Here is a 19,519-nt window from a genome sequence, read left to right as displayed (position 1 = left end):
GGCGCGGTCATCCGTACTTCGTTTTAAAAAAAAAATAATAAAAACCCACACGACACACACCCCTCAAAAAAATAAAAAAAAAAAAAAAAGAAAAGCCCCGCGCAGGCGGCGCGGCCTGCACAGCCCCGGAGGCCCGGGCGGGAGGCGGGGCGAGGCGAGCGGAGGGGCAAGTTTACCCAAATCTGCCTAGCAACCGGGGTGGGCGGGAAAGGCGTCCCCGGGAGGTGACGGTTGGTGGCGCGCGCGCCACCCCGGGAGTCCCGCGCCGCCGGCAGCGCGCGGAGCGGCACGAGGGGGGGGGGGAGGGGGGGGAAGGAGGGAGGGAGCCCGGCGCGAGGCGGGTCTCCCTGCGCGCGCAGCCCCCTCCTCCCTCCCTCCCTCCCTCCCTCCCGCCTCCTGTCAGTGGCCACCTGAGGGAGCCGCCTCCCCTCCCCCCACGGCCCCAGTCCGGCCCGGGCCCCGCTGAGGAGGAGGAGGCGGCTCTGAGGGGGCTGAGGAGAGTGAGTGACATCGCCACCCCCCGCAGCCCCTGGGGACCTGGTGGTGGGGAGGGGGGGGCCCGCTCGGGGAGAGGGGGTAGGGGGGAGCTCACCCCGAGGGGGCGAGGGGCTGAGGGGAAAGGGGCGAGTGAGGAGGTGGGGGGGGGAGGGGAGGGGAGAGGCGGGAGGGGGGGGCTGTGGGGCGGGAGGGGCGGGGGTCGCTGCGCTGGGGGGTGTCGCGGAGCGGTGGGGGTGTGTGTGTGGGGTGCTGTGGGGCACGGCTGCCCCCCGGGGCGCGGGGTGTGGGCGCCCCGCGGGCGGCGGGGACGGGGCGGCAGGGCCCGGGCACGGCGGGGGAGGGGAAGGCCCGGAGGGACGCTGGGGAATTGGCCTGAGGAAGACCGGGCCTGGGAGGAGCGCTCACAAACCGGGGGGGGAGGGGAGGGGGGGGGGGGAAGAGGAAAAAAAAAGGGGGGGGGGGGGGGCTGGGGAAGTACCAGCGGAGGGTGGGCAAGGCTGAGGGGGTGCCAGGGAGGAGCGAAGAGTGCATCCTGGGAGTTGCCCGATAGGCACAGCTACCAGAGCATGTCAGCAAAGCCAGATGATTAGTCCCAGAGACTTGGGAAGGCGGGGGAGGGGAAGTGGGGGAGGGGAGGGAACTACCGATGCTAAAGATGGGGCATCCGGGAAAAAACTTGGGGCCACCGGGCCGGGCTGGGTGTAGCCAGCCGCGGAGCAGGCGGGGAAGGGGGCATGGAGGGGAGAGCCGGTGGCTGCAGGGGGAACAGTGCTGCTAGGAGCAGGGGGCAGCTTTTTTGGTAACGAAGGTACCAGGACTCCTGAGAGAAGCCTCAGTGGTGCGTGCTTCGGGGGGAACAAGACGTCCACTGCAAGAGAAAGTGGCACTCCAGAAATGGACAAAGTTCTGCCACGGGGCAGCAAAAATCGAGGGGTCTTGCCCTGGATGAGGCGGCCCTGGGAAGAAAGGGTGAATACAGGCAGGGTGAGGCCACTTATGGAGGGGACCTGCTAAGCAGGAACAAAAAAACTGGTTGCTTGCTGGAGAGTGCCAGATGGGTTGAATTCACGACAGGACTTAAGATGGAGGTGTTTTGTGGGGCTGATGCCAAAGAGGAGTCCTTATACCCCCTGTGTCTAGATGTGTGAAGGCTATGTGTGCAAAGAGTGAGAACCAGGCTCATTTTCACAAATTTGAAAACACCACTATTGCGTTTGCCTCGATCGCTTTCTTTTTTTGGCAGCGTTTTATCTCTGTACTACTTGGGGAGGGGGGGATTTAGTTTGTACGCAAGACAAACTCTATTCAAAATAAAGTTATATCCTGTCTGTGGTCTGCCACCTTCTCCTCACCCCCAGCTATCTGCCATGTTTCACAGAACGTATCTAGAAGGCTTCTTAAAAATCTAATTCATTATTAATTTTCTATCTATCTTCCACTTTTTTCCCCCATCTTCATGATAAGCGTGGTGAAAAGCTAGAGAGAGAGTACGAGGGAGTATATGTACGAGCCATGTGCGCTGTGGCAGTTGCTATAGGTTAAAGAATATTACCAGCTGAAGTATTTAGAAGTAACCTAACTTCACAAATTTTGGCTCCTCACAGCATTTTAGGAGCAAATTCCAAACAAGAAAAAAGTGTAAGGGAAGAAAAAGCTTTTCTTCCTGCTCTTAACTTAAGAAGGACCCTTAAATATAACTCCTAAACATCTTAGAAATTGGTGGTACAAATACTTATTTGAATTCACTGATCACGAAGCACTATGGAGTACAAAGAAAACTGTGAAATGCTTCAGTATTTTTCATGACTGCACCGAGCGCTAATTTTTAAGAAAGAAAACACATATTTTCAGTGGACAGTCTTCTTTTAAGCTGTAGATTGGGCTTCTAATCTCTGTGTCAGTGGTACAGATGACTTCTTTTTTTCAGACCTTCTCAAGAGTTTAATGACACATCTTACATGAGCCTGAGTATGCATACTGTTCAGACAGTGACTAACTTTTCCAGAGAGTAAAACAGATGATGTTCTCACACAAATGTACCTGCAATTACGTCTGTACCAGTGGTCCCTAAATCCTGCTGTTTAGTGGGCTACTATCTGAAGCAAGCAAAGTGCTGCAGGCTGTTTCACGTCTCCCACTTGGCTTCATTTTAAACATCTTAATTTCCTGTTGCCATGAGCAATTTCAGAGGGTCTTGCAGGAAGAAACTTGTCCATAAGCAAGGAGTTGGGGACTACAAATAACAACGTTTTGTTTAAAAAAGTACACAAGCACAAGCACACTAGCTTTGCTTTTGAAAGCTACTTGAAGAATGTGAATTAGCTTTCACCCAAAGTTAATTACCCAGTTTCCATCATGACGGTCTGAGTGCTTCAAGGGTTGTACATAAGAGGCAGAATCACTGAAAGTTAGCCTCCTTATTGCAGCAAAAAATAAAACGCCGTTGCTAGTTTTAGGTATAACTGAATGTTCTGTATGCCCATAAGACTTCAGCAGTCTGGGCCAAAGGGACGTGAACCGATTTCTACCCTGATATCTTCAGCTTGAATTCAGAGTCTGCTGAGTCTCTAGGGCAACCGGCATGTGTGCTGTCTCAGTTTCCAAAAGGCAGGCAGGGAATTTAAAAGTAATGGTGGAATTCCGATGGTTGCAGCCACATTTTTAGAAGCACTCCTGAGGGGGGAACAGGAGAGAGAACCCTAAAATGTTTCTTAGTAGTAGTGTAATGCTGTGGAGTGAAGACTTGGAGGTTTTTTACTGCTAAGGGCAGAATGAACTGGAACAGTGGATTACAGACTGAGAGTTTTCAAAACTTTTGGACCATTTGCATCTCTGGACATACATGTTTCCACTTGAGGAACTGTGCAGTACCAGTGGGCTACTACCATAGTCTGAAATATCTATGTGGTATTCTTGCTTAGAGAAAAAACTCTTCAGGAAGATATGTGAAAAGTATTTACCTACTCTGGCTTGCCGGTCGTGCCCTCCGTTCCTTGCAGAGTGCTGGGGTTTGATCTCATCCTCGTTTCTGGGCTGGCTCAGAGCATCTAGTGTCACAATTTTGGTGCGCAACCAAAAATATCAATGGATGTTGCAGCCAGAGAACAACAGGAGAAGACGTACCATAAGAATACCCCTTTTGCTGACTAATTCCCTTTTCTTTGGAGCGAGGTGGCATGCGCATTTTTGGAATCCTTACTGCTGCGGTTAGTAGCCCAGGTCTGAAAACTGAAGGCATTTGAGCTGCCACACTATGCACATACGGGTAGGCTGGCTGTTGAAGAGCATCTGAGAGTACCTCCAGAGGCCAGTGGTCTTACCTGTTTGTTTGGTTACGTATAGAGATGCCAGAAGTTACTTTCAGAATAGGATAATAAATATTTTTACCCAAGTAAAATAAATCACATTGACCAAATCTGTTGACCCATCTTAATCACAGAAGAAAATACTACTCTCTGGGCATTCAGCGAAGTTAGAGGAGAAAGCTTAAAAATCAGTATGCAGAGGAGGACAAGAATCACTACTGTATGACTGATTCCTCCCTGCCTTTTCACTTCAGTCATTACTTTTAAGCAAATAGTTTTCTAGATTTGCAAAATAAGCAAATTAATGCTAGTTGTGACGATACACTGTGGAAAACACAGTTTCTCTCGAAACGGGTACATGAACATACTGTCGCCATGTATGAGCTATTGTGTCTTTATCATAGCTTCATTTTACAACAGGTTCCTTATGTCAGCCGTGACATCAGTTCACCCTTTAGCTCCCATGGCTTAGGACAGATCTGTTCCTTGCTGCAAGTGAATAATCAGGGTGTTAGTGCCAAGCTGAAATGCCGGAACAATACCTGCAGTGTTTGCTTTTCGGTTGCCTGGCATAGTAAACCAATGGCCTTATGCTCATGGAGCTACCAGAGATATTTTCTGGATTTTTGCATCTTTTTACTGTTTTTGCAGCCAATAGCGGCTTTCCCTTTGCCAGAAAGTGCCATCTTCTAATCCACCGCCCTTGCTAGTAGTGTTTTATAGGTTCTCTAAGTTTATGCAACTGAGCCCACTTGCCCGGCTGGTAAAGCATGGGGGTTCCAAGGGGGCTGGAGAGAAGAGGATGGTCGGTATTTGGTGACAACATCTGGCCTTTGGGTGCAAAAGACCCCGATCAAACAGCTTCACAGTCAGGGAAGGAGCAGACTTTGTACCATGACTGACAGCATAAAGTTAATTTTTTTTTTTTCTAGCTATTAGTTTTCACCAGTTTTTCAATGTACATGCAATATAATTACTGATAAATTACAAAGCATTATATCTTTTAATTTATAGATAAGGATCTCCAAAGACCATCTGAGCCCAAACGCAGTTGCTGTGGTTCCTATGCGCAGACCAGTTAAACTATCCTTCAACAATTGATTTATATAACTGAAATAGCTAGGGAAGTGAGAAATTTCCTTCCTCTTAGGATACAATGCCAAGGATGTCAAATCTCCAGAGAGCCTGATGATAAGAATTGGGCTGACCTTTTTTTGCAGTTATTAAACAAGTATATGATTATTCATTAGAGCACTGAAACTGTGGAATGTGGTTCTGTGGCACTCCCTCTCCTCCCTCTTGGTGCCTCTGCACCCTGCAGACCCAGAGCAAGTGTGTGACAGAGGACCAGCCTCCTCTTCAAAGGAAAACAAAGGGTGCTTCAGCTTTTGGTGACAGAGATGTGACTTTTTTTTCATGAGAGCCATCTCTTGGCAGCGCACTGGGAGTGGCATGTAACCAGTAGCAGTATCTGATGGCTGTGAGGGATCTCCCCCACTGTCTTTTTCCCAGAAGTATTTGGATTCATTGCCCAGGACAAATTTCAGATCGCAAAACAGCTCACCAAAGTCTGCCGGTTGGCAGAAATGTTCTCCTCCTCTTCCTCAACTGATTCTTGTTCCTCTTGAACAACCTGTGTTTTCTGAGAGAAAGACTAGGGGAACCTGCATACGCGATTTGTGAAGTACTATTAAAATATGAGATTGTTTTGGAAGAAGAAAATCTCTGATCTTGGCCTTCCAGTAAAAGCTGTGTTAATTCTGCGAAGGTGGTCTCAGCAACTAACACAACGCACATGCTGAGATTTATAGTTCAGGACTTCTGTAAACTCTTAAGCAAGAAGCGGTAACTGCTTTATGAGTACTTTTCCCTTGAAATCTGCCTGAAAAAATAAGACCAGTAATGACTGATCCCATCAATACTAAATTTAGAAATGAATCTAATTTATAAGCCTTGCTTTTCAGCAGGAAAGCAGGTTTCAGAACTGACCTAGTATAGTGCTGTTGGGGAAGAGAGGCAACTTCATAGAGCTGCAGTTAGAATGAGCAGGGAGGTAGGGGAAAATACGGCATTTTTTATGTGCTGATAATAAACATCTTATTACCAGAAGGAACAATGTTAATAAATGCTTGTAGTAAACATTGTATAAGACTCTCATAATCCTCATGAAAATACAGAGGTTTTCAAAACGCAGCGTACTCCACCTAGCTGACTTTATTTAGATCAGTAAAACCCGGCGGTGCTTTCTCAGGCCTTTTGCTTTACATCAGTGTCCCCGTGATTGCTTGTAACATAACTTTATGGTAAGGCTCTCTCGGTATCTTATAAATACACAGTCAAGTCCTTGAGAATTACAGGTAACAAAGGACTCAGAGTATTCATCATCAAAAAATAACAACATGAGTTACAGCAAACTGAGGTCACGTTGAGCTGTCAAAACTTATTCACCTCTGAAAGTTTAAAAGAAAGTTGTTTGAGAGGTACAGATAACTTGCTTGTTTGGCCTTGACATGGTACAAATTTTAATAAATTTAATTATAATGAAGGAGATTGTTTTGTAGCAAAATGGCACAGCTGTCTTTGGATGCAATGCAGGTGTCAATGCAGTGCTGATCCCTGGGGTGGATGCCTTGAGAAACCAGGAACAACTGGGCACTCGTTTTCACAGCTCTAAGGAAAATGCTTGATTTTACTGAAGGGAGAGTATTCTGCATGTGTTTTGCTCAAAGTTCCTACTTTTTGCATTTTAGCTACCTTTTATTGCAGTCACTTTTAAACCAGGATTGTACTATGTTCATTTCTTCTCTGTTGCAAGACTTCTACCATTGTTTTCAGTTCTCTGCCTGGCTCCCTCCAATGCTGCCTTGACTTTGGTCCTGGAGATGATCAGTGCGCTGAGTTAATTACCATCTGAAATGTAACCTCTCATGCCGACCACCACGCTTAGTGCTTTTGTCTGTAGCCAACCAGTAGTCCCACTCTTTGGGGTAAGAAGGGCTTTACATTCTGGGGAAGGAAAAAAAAAAAAAAAAGACTAAAGCTTATTCAATTAAAAGATGACTTTATACACAACCAGCCTCAGTGTTCTTACACAGTATGGGTTTTAGCTACAGGGAGAGCATAAATCATTTGGCTGCCTGTGTATTTAAAGAAATCTGAAGTAAGAGTAACCTGACCATGTTTTGGAGGATCTTGTACCCATTTTCATCAAAACTGTATAGTGGAATAAAAGGGTCTCGCACAGGCAGAGCTTAAAATTAATACAGAATATGTTCCATCGACTCTATTTCTCAGTTACCCCATCCTTCTGGCTACAGAGCCAGAACTCGTCTGTTAAACCACAGAGAACTGTCGATGTCATGGCATCCATACAGACAGATATCTGATTGTGCGCGCGTTAATCTCTGTGAGGAATCTAGCCTGATGCTGGACTGAGAGAATAAACTACTGGGAATTGCTCAAATACATCTGTGGAATTTAGGTGGAGTTCTTTGGGCTGCAACTACAAACCCCTTTACCTTGTGAAAGACATTCCCTACGCGCTCTGAAACCCTTAGTTTGCAGGGTCTCAACTGTAAAAACAAATCCTTCCTGAATCAGGCTTTTCTGCGTCGTTTGCCAACTGGTAAACACTGACTGGGGGGGTTGTGCAAATCTGATTAATAACGATGTATTATTAACAACGACAACCTGGAGTCAGTAACAACCACCTCCTGCAATTTCAAAGACGTTTTGGCAGATAAACACAAATCATACTTGGAAAATAATTTTGAACCCTTTGGGTTTTAAGTTTTGATAACCTGAAAATTCACAGCTCGGCTGAGCAGCACAGTCTGGCTTTCAAACTCAAAATCTCTCAGTTGCCGAAAACAGCACCACAGCCCTGCACAGGGACACCCCATGTGTGTCAGAGGGAGAAAGCAAAGTCTGAGTCATGGCATCTGCCATGTTGTCCGACGTTCAGATCTGCTGCTTAATCTTCTTGAGAAACAAAACATTTCAGCCCAAGTACACCAGGCAGCCTGCCTGGTCCCCTCAAGGATAAAAGCTGGTTTGCTAGAGACTGGGGTAACTGCAATAGAGCTTTCGGTCACTTATCTTCTGCAACTGGTAAGAACTACCAGTTACTGAGATTGTATTTGTATTTCCCCCATTACCTCTAATTTGGAGGTCAGTAAAGACCAAAATGCTCTCCACGATGGAGGAAATGTCACACACATTTTAATTCCATGAGGACTTCCTAATAACAGTGGTGCGGCAGCTCTCTTTTCTCCTGCCTTCGCCGCTCAGGGTTTCAGAGTGTATGGACATGGATACTAGTGTGAATTAGTAATTTAAATATTTTTTATCAGGAGTCAACAAAAAAAACCCTATACACAACTGGAAAGTGTTCATTATTGCACTCTGGAAGCAATTAATTCATAAAATCAGACAAAATAATAGCACAGCAGTCCCATAGCACTCAGAGTGCCCCTACCCTGAAGAGCTTACCAGTTAGAGGAGACGAAATGCAATATGTGTGTGTGTGTGTGTGTAAGATGAGAGGAAATTAGCAGATAATTATAAAATCATCTGATTGCCTATGTGGACGGTGGCACAACCCTCTTTTCATTTAAAAAGGACAGTGTCAAGTGATGAGCAGTCCAGCTGATGTAGAACAAGCCGCTGCTGGTTGGCAGACTTCTTGTAAGCAGATTCCCCCAGTGCCGAGTAACCCATAGTCTGTTCTGGAAAAGGATTCTATGCTAGAGAAGAGACTTACGGACTAAGCCTTATCTCTTGCACAAAATGATAAAACCGGTGAGGTTTGTGAGGAACTCCTGGTTTTCTTTTGGTGCATCACACTTACCGGCTGCAGATGAGACAGTTAAAAATAGGCTGGCAGGTCAGATGAAAGGGATTCTTGGGAATATTGATACCATCGGCAGGAAGGGAGCCTGACATCTCTTTGTAGGTGTGCACCCACTGAGTCGAGTTCCTGCTTATCATAGGACTGTTTGTGGCCGTTAAAACTTCCAGAAAGTCAAATTATACGGCAACTCTGGAGTTTTCTGCGACTCGTTAATTCTTCTTTTAATTGGGGTCAAGTACTGATGAGCCATGTGACGATGATCAGTGAGCAAGCCAGAAGAAGTGCTTGTTTACAGCCATTCCCTCAAGTATGGGCTCCGTGGGTCTGACTCACTGTTTGCCAGCAAAACATTTGTGTCCGAAGCTGCAGATCAGAAGACGAACTGGAAGGGATCTGCGACACTCTCTGGTGGACCAGTTTTCAGGACGTTGAGATGTTCTTTGGCAGATCTTTAAATAACGGCAGTGCTGGGTGAACTTTGTTCTCTCCCACTTCTGAGCAAAATCGATAGTCCATGAAGCGCTTGTCATTGGAGCAAAACTCCTAATATATCCTCTTCCAACCATAAAAGTGCTTATTAGAGGCAGGGTCAGATAATAGCACCCTGAAGGCACCGTCTTGGACCAAGCTGCATTTGCATACATCTGCCGCTTTCTCCATTTGCCCAGTAACTTACTGATCTTTAATTTCTTTCGGTTCCAGAAAGATTAATTTTCATTTCTATTTCGGGTCATTCACCTCACTGCTTAGATTGTGGAACTTTGCCTGTTTCCAATCTCGTGTTCTGTTTTGCTACAGAAAATGTTTCACATGTAAGCATTGCTCCCAGTGGGTGGGAGACAGGCAAACAGACCCAGTGGTACAGATTATATAGTGATCCTGAAGTGTCTCAGACTCTTTGCATCAAAAAGCACCAGTTTACAATCTCATCCTATTCCTGAACTACTTACCAGAAATTCTATCTTGAGCAGCTGGTGGGAGCTCAACTTGCACTTGCATGAAAGTAGTTTTGCCAGAAAATAAGTGAAGGACCATCTCTTGGTCTCAAGCCTATGGAATTCCTTTCATTCTTAGCATAAGCCATCTTAAAATTGTATTCTTAAGATTTTGAGCATTGTTACAGCACACTTACGATTTTATCCTTTTTTTCCTTAACTATTTAAGGATGTAGTCTGTTAATTTCAAACTTCTAGCCAGCAATAGGAAAGATTTTAAAAAAATATCTTTACAAGGTGCTGGAGTGTGCTTTGATTTAAAAAAAAAAAAAAAAAAGTTTGCAGTCTGTCTTGTCCCAGTGTCAGACTCCAGGTCAACGCACACCCAGCAGCAGCCCCTGGTTTTATCTTCTGAACGGTGGCAGTTAGGTGAACCTTACAGACACAGACCCCGATCTGAAGCAGCTTTCAGAAGGATCTGTGCTCCTGATTTCTTGGTCCTCTAGACCATCAAACGACTTCAGAGTTGTGTTGTCTACCTTTACTAAAACACGTATCGGCTATTGAGCTTAAGAACTTGTTTAGCCTGTTTAGTATGCCAATATTAGCATGTTCCCATGCCTCTTACGCCTGCTGTTGGTTGCAGGAAGATGACCAAGTCTACCAGATCTGGCTTGAGCTTTACTGCTTGTTTTTCTTTGACCTACATTCTGATGTGCTTTGAGAAAAAGCTTAATCTCGTTTTTCATTCTTCCTTTAGGGACACTTGTGAATTTTGCCTGAATTGGTGGGGTTTTTCCCCTCATATCCCAAATTCTGCTATTGTCTCAGCAAAGTTAACATCCTAGCGTGTACTGTATTGGGTGGTATTTTTATGAAAAGTGTAGTTAGTGTATTAAAATACACAGGAAGGATGAAGTATTTGATCCGTGTTATCTATGGACTTTGCATTTGGAATCCGGGAAATACCTTTGGAGGAACAACTTAACAGTTGGACTTTTTGGCTCCAGCAAAATCTTGCTTCTGTGATGAGATGTTCAGCTTTAAAGTAGAATCTAGGCTACGTAGTATCAGTTGTGGTTATCAGAACAAATATTTATGCCGTTTTCTGGGTTTATGCCACGTTCTCAAAATCACGCGCACGTAAGGATTCAAGGCGGCTTGCTAGGTTGGATCTTTGTAAAACCTCTTTATAAAAAGGGAAAAGCCATACGAACAGGCAGAGTGTGTGACTGCGGCATGCCTGGCTGGAAAGGCTGGCGGGGACGGCTTCCCTCCGGAGCCACCCACGCAGAGCCACCCACACGCAGCCCATCTAGGCTGCCAGGCACCAGGGAGTGCCATTAGCACGGTGCGGCTGATGCCCTCCTCCAAACAGTGTCACCTTAGTGACACACCCAAGACTTGCCAGCTTCGGTTGAGACAGCCGGCTGAACTCCGTCTTTCCTTCTCCCATTTGACCGCAGACGCGTGGTGCTTTGCTCCGTGCTTAATTGAGTAGCTTTAATCAAGGCCCAGGTGAGGAACGGTGAGGTAATACTGTTCTGGTATTGCTTTACTGTGCATCATCTGATTCGTAACAAGGGAAAGATTTGCAAAAGTATAGCTGTTTGCTTACATAAATGGCTTCTCTAATTTTCAACTATTGGATTTTAATTTAAACGTAGTATTTAATTTAGTTTAAAATCCAATAATGTTAATAATGTAATATTGGCTGTTTTAATAAGGGTGTAATACGGTGATGCATAGCAACCAAGTATTTAGTTCGAAGGTACTGGGTCCCAAAAAGGAGTATATTCGGATTAAAGGCGCGCTGATGCTTGGCTCTGAAGATTTTAGGTGCTGTTTTTAATGGGAGAGGGGGGCTGCTGTAATCATGTATTAGCAATACTCTTGTACTGGCAAATACTCTCTACCTGGCAAAGGTGTGTACATACTAAACCAGGGATAAGATACTATTTATTAATTACTGTTTCAGATGTCTGGTTTGGCTTGTTTGGACCTAAATAGTGTCAGCTTTATTTTTTCCTGAACACAAGATACATAGTGACAGAATTCCACCCCAAATCCCAGCTCTTTCAAAGTCTGACAGATACAGGTAGATTCATTAGCTTTTTTCCCATAATTTGTTGCAGTTTCATAGAACTTTCCTCCTGAAAGCAGGACTAGTTTCACTTCAGCAGTTAACATAAACATGCTGTGAACAAGTTACTTGACAGTAGGTATGTATTTCTAGGAATACACAAGTCTGTGGCGTTTCTCTTGCTGATAGAGCCACTGACTTGCCACACTTGACTGTCATTGAAATAACAGCAGCTTGTATTAAACAGTTACAACACTGATGCACCTTCCAGGTGACTGAATTATTGACAGTCCCTCTTGATGCAACACCCATACCGTCCCCCAGCAACATCTCATTGCTAAATTTTGAACTTTGCCCCCAAAGAGAAGCCAGTCTTTATTACCCAAAAAAATCAGTTGCTGGTCTTAAACCACACACAATTCTGAAGTATTGACTAAATAATCACTTATTTCGCTGTTTTAAGTAAGCTGATGATGGAAAAAAATGAAAAAGCATTCTCTTCAGTCTGCGGTAGCGTTTCTGTGCACTATGTTTGAAGGCCTGTAGGCGGGTGGTTTGGTTATCTAGGCTTACGGTTACCTGACCTGTAACAGCTAAAACTGAATTTTCCCTGGGAGTCTTCTTGCAAGAAGGGGCCGGAGGGAGCTTTGCCACTGGGTCCCACTGCGGGGTCCCAGTGGGAAGGTGGAGAGCAAGCTGGCTGCTGTGGTAACGTGGCTTTCCCTTCCCGTGCCAGCTCTCCCTTGGCATTTCTCTGAGAGGGCACCTACAGGTTTTTTACAAGGAGTTGTCTTGTCATTTTTAATTAAAAAAAATAATAATTGGCAAGACTCTGGATCATGTGCTGACTGGGAGGCAAAGTAATGGTGCAGATGAGTGAACTGTGACTGTTGGAAACCCTTTGTGCTGGAATATTGGGTATAATAAGGGGATGTGACCCACAAAGAGGCAGAAGGGTGTCCCTGTCTTTTCACAGGACCTATGAATTAACTTTCAGCCTTAGAATTAAGTCACCAAAATCTGAAAAAAACTAAAGCATCGCTAAGTTATTCTGCTTCTTAAATCTCTTTCGATAAGCATCACACTTGGAAGTGTGTTGGTGGGGAGCATTCATACACGGTGTCTGGTAGATATATCGCTTTTGGAGTAGCTTCCCTAATTCCTTGTGACATCCCTCCTGGTTTTAACTTTGTGCTTCAACTAGGGTTTAGAAAATGGGTCTGAAATACGAGTGCAGAGCCAGAAGCCTTCATCCTTTTAAGGAGGAAGGAGGACCCTGAGATGTGGTGTATAGCCCTGCTGAAAATTATTAACCTGAGACACTTACTGGGCTTAGTGAAGAGGATACAGGCAGGCTGCTGAATTAGGAGCGAACAGCCCACATCCAAAAATAACCTGTTTCCAGAATTGTGGAAAACTGGAGGTCTTGAGGTTTGTTGGCATGAGTCTGCTACAGAAAATCTAGAAGAATTTGGGATCTTTTGTAACTGGCAGAGGTTATTCATATCCTCATGCCTCAGGCAGACCTGTACGGGGATTACAGCCCAAAGAAATATGAGGGTACGAATGGTCTTCAGTGAGCTGCCTCTGCTGATGGACAGGAGAAAAGCAGTAGTTAGTTGGAAAACTGCATCAGAGATGTGCAAGTGTGTTAAAGGGATTGGTAATATATATATTAAAAAAAAGAAACCAGAATTTCTTCTATTAATTTGGTCTAAATTTACCAGCTGGATTTCAGACCTGGTGATGGAGACTTCCGAAAGCCCTTTGAAAGTGCTGTGAGGTGATGGGAGGCAAGCAGTGCAGCGGCCACACCGCATCACCCGCAGCAGGACCTGCAGCTCGGCCCTGGGTGCCGGGCTGTGCGGGGCTGCGCTCCTGGGGCTGAGCTGCCCTTCTGGGTATTTCAAAGGCATTTCCAGGCGTTCTGCTGCTTGCTGACCCACTGTGAGCTGCGGCGGCACTAGTGTGAGCTACCCTCAGGCTCTCGGGTGTAATAGCGATTTCTAGCGTTGTTGCTTAGTGTCTCTCTCGATCCGTGGGGCGCGGATCGGCTCCGTCTTCGAGACGGGTTTCAAACCGAGCCGAACCGTGCCTCCCCGCCGCCCGTCCGCGCTCGGCAGCCAGGCCTCCGAGTATCGGTAACCCTGCCCGGCATTCGCCACCTGCCCCGGGCTCGCTCCCGCAGCCCGGCTGCTCTCCTCCCGGTGCCCTTCAGCGGGCCGGGCGCGGGCAGCCGCTGCTATCCGCTTCCTTCGCCAGCGCCTGCAGACGCTCAGGAAGGAAAAGCGAAGTGGCGCCGAGAGCAGCCCCGTGCCAGCGGCGGTCCTGCCGTCGCACCGACCCGCGGCGCCTGGGGCAGCCCCGCTCCGCCCGGCCCGGCAGCGGCGACGCGCAGGAACAATGCCCGCCCGGGCCGGGCACGGCGGGGCCGCCGCCGCCGCCACTCCACGTGGCCCCAGGCGCCGCGGCGGGACCCGCGCCCCCCGCGGCGGCGCCCCCCGCCCACGCCGCAGCCAATCCCCGCCCGCCTGCCATGTGCCGCGACCCCTCCGGCCAATGGTGCCCCGGGTCACAGACCTGCTCCACCATTGCCCGGAAGCGGCGCCGGGCCCCTGCGCGCTGCGGCCGCTGCTGCCTCTGCTGCTGCTGCCGCCTCTGCTGCTGCTGCTGCTGCTGCTGCCGCCGCCGCTGTCCCCGCGGCGCCGCGCCAGCCCCGCCGCCGCTGCGGCGCAGGACGGGCCGCCCTGTGTTTCGGGGGCCGCCGCGCGCATGCTCCGTCGAGTGACGCCGCGACTCCATGTGTGAGAAGCGCATTATTTGGCAAGGGGAGCCGCGGCGGAGAGGATTAGCCGGGGATCCCTGGCGGCGCGGAAAAGGGGGCGGCGAGGCGCGCGGGGGAGGCGAACCGGCGGCTGGGGAGCGGGACCGGCGGCGTCCGGATGCGCGGGGAGCAGCGGGCAGCGTGCCGCGGCGTGTGAGTGCCTCGGTTAAAAGTTCTCGTTGGGTTTATTGTCTTGGGGAGGGAAAGGCGGCGGCGGCGTTACTGGGGAAGGGCAGCCGCCGGGGATGCCTCTGCGTTCCCAGCGAAGTTCCGGGAGAGCCCGGCCGTGCGGGGACCGCCGGCAGCCCTCGCTGTCCCGGGAAAAGTGCAAAGTCCTGCTCTCCGGCCGCCGGGCGGGCTGGTCGATCACCGCCTGCCAGGGAAGGAGCTGGTGCCCCTGCCCGCGGCGGGCAGCCCGGGGGGGAGCGGGGCTCCCGGGGGGCATCCTCGCCGGTGAAGGGAAAGTTTGGCGGCGCGGCGCGTCCCCCGAGCCCGGGGCCGAGCGACCCGGGTCGCCGCCGGCTTTTGTTCGGCGCCGGGACGGCAGCTTGCGAGGCGTTTGTTTCGGAAAGTTGTTACGGGCTTTCCGCCGTGCCTGCTTCCTCTTCCTCCTCCTCCTCCTCCGTCGCCGCCCGGGCCGGCTGGGGCGAGGGCGCGGGGCTGGGGGCGCCCCGGACCCCGCTGTCCCCCGCGGCCGGCGGCACGGCCGAGCGGAGGCGGCGGGACCGGCCCCGGGGGCCGCGGCGGGGGGCGAGCGGGCTGCCAGGGCAGCCCCCGCCCCGGGCAGCCCCCGCCGTGGCACTGGCCCGGCTGGCGGCCAGGCTGCGGCCCGTGTCACAATAAGAGTCCCCGCCCGCCCGCCCTTCCTGCGGCTCAAGGTGCGCCGGGCTGCGCCCCCCGGCCCCGCAGCGAGGGGGGCGCGCAGCCGCCGCCCCCTGGGCTGGCGTGTCGGTGCTGGAGCTGCGGGTGAAGGTCCCACCGGGCGCCCTGCGCCGGTGCCCTGGCTTCTCCAGTACTGCACGTTCCTGGCGCCCGCGGGAGGGGCCGGGCAGGATTGGGCCCCGGTCGGGACAGTCCCCGGGGAGCGGCGCTGCCCGGCCGCACGCACCGTCCAGCTCCCCGGTGCCCAGCGCTCGGCGGCGGGGGTCGGGGCTTGCGGGCTGCAGCCTGGTGGGCATCGCTCACTGCATCCCACCGACAAAGCTGGGGGAGCCTATAAGCTGGGACGCACGCGCGTCTGTCTCTGGAGCATCTGCTTACTACTTTTTTTTTTTTTTTTTTTCCAAATTTTGCACACACTCTTAGTCTTGGGTTTTACTTTCGCTTGTGTCTCTTCTTCTGGCTGCCCCATGCTCTTCTATTTTTGTACTTTGTGCAGTAAACCCCTTGTTCCCGGACAGAGGTTCCTGACCTGCTGGGTACGGCGCTAACTGTGGCAGTCCCTTTGCAGCCATTGCCCTGATCCTCATCTCCAGCTTCTTTTGCAGGTGTTTGACTTTCATGTTTCTCTCTTGCTCGCTCGCCTGTGAATGCAGCTGGAAGCAGAGGTAGCAGAGCTGCTTCTAGAGACAGTTACACAGGAAGTGAAACGAAGAAGGGCCTTTGGGAATAAGAGACATGCCAGTAGGCTGGAAGCTGCCATACATCAGCGGGAGAAGAGAACGAAACCCTGCTTTCTTCCAGCCAAACTATTGACCAGCATCTCCCAGTGGAAGGAGATGGGGGTAGGAAGAAGCAGAAGCGTATGAGACATGCTGTTAGCAGAGAGGACGAGGTGGTAGGGGACCCAAGGCAGGAGGTGGCAGAAGAATGTAAGAGATAAAGGGATGTGTAGCATGTGGAGAAGTGTTTGTGTAAGTGAACTGCACGGTGTGCTCCTGCATTGCGGTTCATGTGTGCTCCACGAGCCTGGCTCTGGTGACAAATGGTCAGTCCCACCGAATCTTGGGACAGCACCCACTGGGACGTGGTGGTGATGCCACACTGATGCTTGCTGGCGCTTGCACTGTGGGGAGGCTGATAGCCCCCTGAGCGCTACAAGCAGGGACCACACTGTGTGTGGCAGGGAGAGCTGGCTGTCACTGGGGGCCTTGCCCCCAGTTGTTGCCTTACAGCCATCTGAGATTGTGCCATGTATGGAACAGCATATTCCTGAACATCATGTTCAGTTACTTGCTGTTGGCATAGCCATTGGTGCATCAGGATCGTTGAGCTATGGACAGAAAAACCCAGAGTGTGATGTGATATCCTGGAGGCAGCAAGCCTCTGTGGTTAAGCATCTCAGGTAGGATCACAAAACACGCACTTTTCTGGGCTGGGAGCTGTTTAGTTTGGGTTTCTTCTACCCCCGGCTATCTGGTTTTGAAAAGGGGGAGGGCTGCGCAGTGATGCTCAGGCGGCAAAAGCTCACCCCTTTGCGTGCTGTCGGTGGGTAAGCAGCAGGCTGATGCTCCTCTCGCTCCCCCTTGGAAAAAGAGCGCGTGTTACCGGTTGATGTGCTCTGGTTGAACTTCGTGTGAATGTGAAAAGGACCGAGTTCTGTACTTGGAATTAAAAGCTGCCCTGCTGAGTGTCACAGGAAGGGAGAGGGTGGTATCTCTGTGGTCACTGGGTGTCCAGCAGTGGAGCAGGCTGCAGGTACCCCAAAGTATTTCTCTTCCCTCAGAGGTGCAAGCACAGAGGAGCAGCTAATACCATCCCTAACAGCATTACATAGTCATGAGGTTACATCAATGGGTGATGATGCAACGCTGTTGGCATATGATGCAGTGTCAGTATGCTAATACTGTAACTTAATATAGCTGCGTTACAACTTTTTTGTAGTAATTACAGGCCAGTAGTCGTATGGGGAGCTGTTTAAAATCATTGGTTCCCATTCAGACGGTGCTGGTGTATTGTGTGATGTTGGTGAGGTTTATGCAGGGCAAGATGAAGGATTTGGATCCCTGTTTCGGCCACGCGTACGTATGTACAACCTTGGCCCTGCTAGGGACCGCTCTGCACGGCCTTAGGTTTGGACTGGAATTATCCCTTTGCTGTCAAAGGAACTGTAATTGTGGGAGGAACTCTGGGCTTACTGTCTTATGGTCTTACACTTCTATTTCTGGGTGTGCTCTTTGTTAGCCCTACCCATCTGTATGGGCTATAAGCATTCTTACTTTCTTACTGAATCACTTCTGCTATGCTACTTTTGGGGCAGGGAGGGGGGGGAGAAGAAGGAATGACGCTTGGCATAAAAGAATTCAACTTCTGACATCTTGAGGATAGTGCTGGAAGTATTTTGAAAATTAAGTCTAAAATTCATGCAGCTGTAAGGAGGCCACATTTGAAATTGTCTTAGGTTTTCAGGGGTACCTCTTGACATGGTGTCCATGTTGTGAAGTCCCTGGCTGGTTGCCAACCACCTGAAAGTGATGGTATCTAGTACAAGAAATTGGGAAGGACAGAAATGGCAAGATGTCGTACCGGTCAGCAAAGCTCAGGTTTTCCATTTGGATGGAGCGTTCGCTTTATATGTAAGTTCCAAGTGGAAAATGCTGTTTTGCTGACTAAATTCAGAATGTTTTCACTGAGCGTGTTTTGAACCACAAACTTCTAGATGCGATACCTAGTTGTTACTCGTGGATAGTAGGTATTAAGCATACTTATGCATTTAAGAATTCAAATATTTGGGCATCAGAACTTCTTTTTTTTTGATACTATGCACATATGAACTGTGAGCTCTTCTCCAGGCTTCATACTTTGGTTTCTTACTGCTGTACTCCTGAGGGGAGTAGCAGTGTGCGTATTTTGCTCGCATTTCACAAAGCACCATGTTTCCCTTTTATGTGTCTTGTGAGGTAGAAAGCTGTGTGCTCTGTACAGGGCTCATGTGTGAAAATGTGCTTGTGCAGGTACAGGCTTTTATCCTGAGCATCAATACTGTGCCAGTAGGTCATGGTGAAAAAGTTGGGAAGAAAACATGCAGTGTGTGCATTCCCCTTTTGACTTAAAATACATGTGCTGAGGTCTCATTATGAAATAAAAGGAAAAATGAACTGTGATGTGGAGGTTTTTTTATTCCTCCTCTTAGAACGACCAATGTCTTTTTCAATAATAATCAAAGTAACAGAACCGCGTGGTGTGGTGTGGTGTTTTTTTGTTGGGTTTTATTTTTTTTCCCCACTCCAAATGTTCCTGGAGACTGTGGTATCTGAAAATATGGTAGGCTTATTTTTAGACTTGGGGAAGTAACGTTTGCTTTTGTGTAATGCTATTCATGTTTGAGGTATCACAGCACACGGTCTGTAGACCAGTATGTGAAGTGCAATGTAGTTAGCATATTTTGTTGATTGGGAGGGGAAAAAAAATATGGTACGTGAGCACTCTTTTCTTCTTCTCTTGGCATTAGACAAAATAAATGTTCAGAGAAGTATGTGCCGCTGACAGACTAAGAAACTCCAGGACAGCCTTTCAGTTGTATTCTTCTTTGAAAGTCTGTCCTTGATAGTTCCATCACGCTGTCCCAGCTCTCCCTGTGCCACCCATGCTGCTTGTTTTAGATTTGTGCCCTTAAAACTTAGAAGCTAGAGCTTGGCACTTTATATATAGACATTCTGCTTATTTATGCATTCATATGATGATTGATCAGTGTAAAGACTTGCTTGGGATCCTTTTTTTTTTTTTTTTTTTTTTTTTTTTTTTTTTTAAGGCTTTTCTAGCCGCCTTCTCCCTCCTCTTGCTCTTGTCTCTGCATTTCTGTGGCATCCCTTCACCAGGGTAGCTGGACATCTGTTGAATACTCTGGCAGTTAGTGGTTCCTGCTTTTATTTCGTACACACCACCTGGAATTTCTGCGGTTATTCATTTCTTTGTGATGTTTTCTATCTGCTTAGCACCGTGCAGTCTGAATGCCCTGTGTACATCAGTGAACCTCAGTGTCAATGAATCATGTACCGATTTTCAGATGGGGGAAAAGGAGAGTGAATTGCCCAAAGCAAGCATTATAGGACAGGGACAGAACAAAGGTTAAGGTTTATTAAT

The 19,519-nt window shown here is 48.7% G+C and overlaps 2 protein-coding genes across 5 annotated transcripts in view; one reads left to right on the top strand and one right to left on the bottom strand.

The window, feature by feature from the left end:
* The first annotated feature begins 394 nt into the window (after nt 1-394).
* GATAD2A (GATA zinc finger domain containing 2A) overlaps nt 395-19,519 on the top strand; it is a 66,864-nt gene continuing 47,739 nt past the window's right edge. The window contains exon 1 of one of the 4 annotated variants that reach the window (XM_037383551.1): nt 395-500. The gene's annotated coding sequence lies outside the window, so the exon portion shown is untranslated. The other 3 variants (XM_037383553.1, XM_037383557.1, XM_037383552.1) reach the window with 3 other exon arrangements.
* LOC119146241 (ataxin-2 homolog) lies at nt 5,863-14,476 on the bottom strand. The gene is made up of 2 exons (XM_037383628.1): nt 14,254-14,476; nt 5,863-6,809 (listed from the first exon to the last, which is right to left on the bottom strand). The coding sequence occupies exons 1-2, from the start codon at nt 14,473-14,475 to the stop codon at nt 6,747-6,749; spliced, it is 285 nt and encodes a 94-aa protein (XP_037239525.1). The 5' UTR covers nt 14,476; the 3' UTR covers nt 5,863-6,746.

The sequence above is a fragment of the Falco rusticolus genome, chromosome 4, assembly GCF_015220075.1.
Source record: "Falco rusticolus isolate bFalRus1 chromosome 4, bFalRus1.pri, whole genome shotgun sequence".
Classification (NCBI taxonomy): Eukaryota; Metazoa; Chordata; class Aves; order Falconiformes; family Falconidae; genus Falco; species Falco rusticolus.
This window is presented reverse-complemented; position numbering and strand designations above follow the sequence as displayed.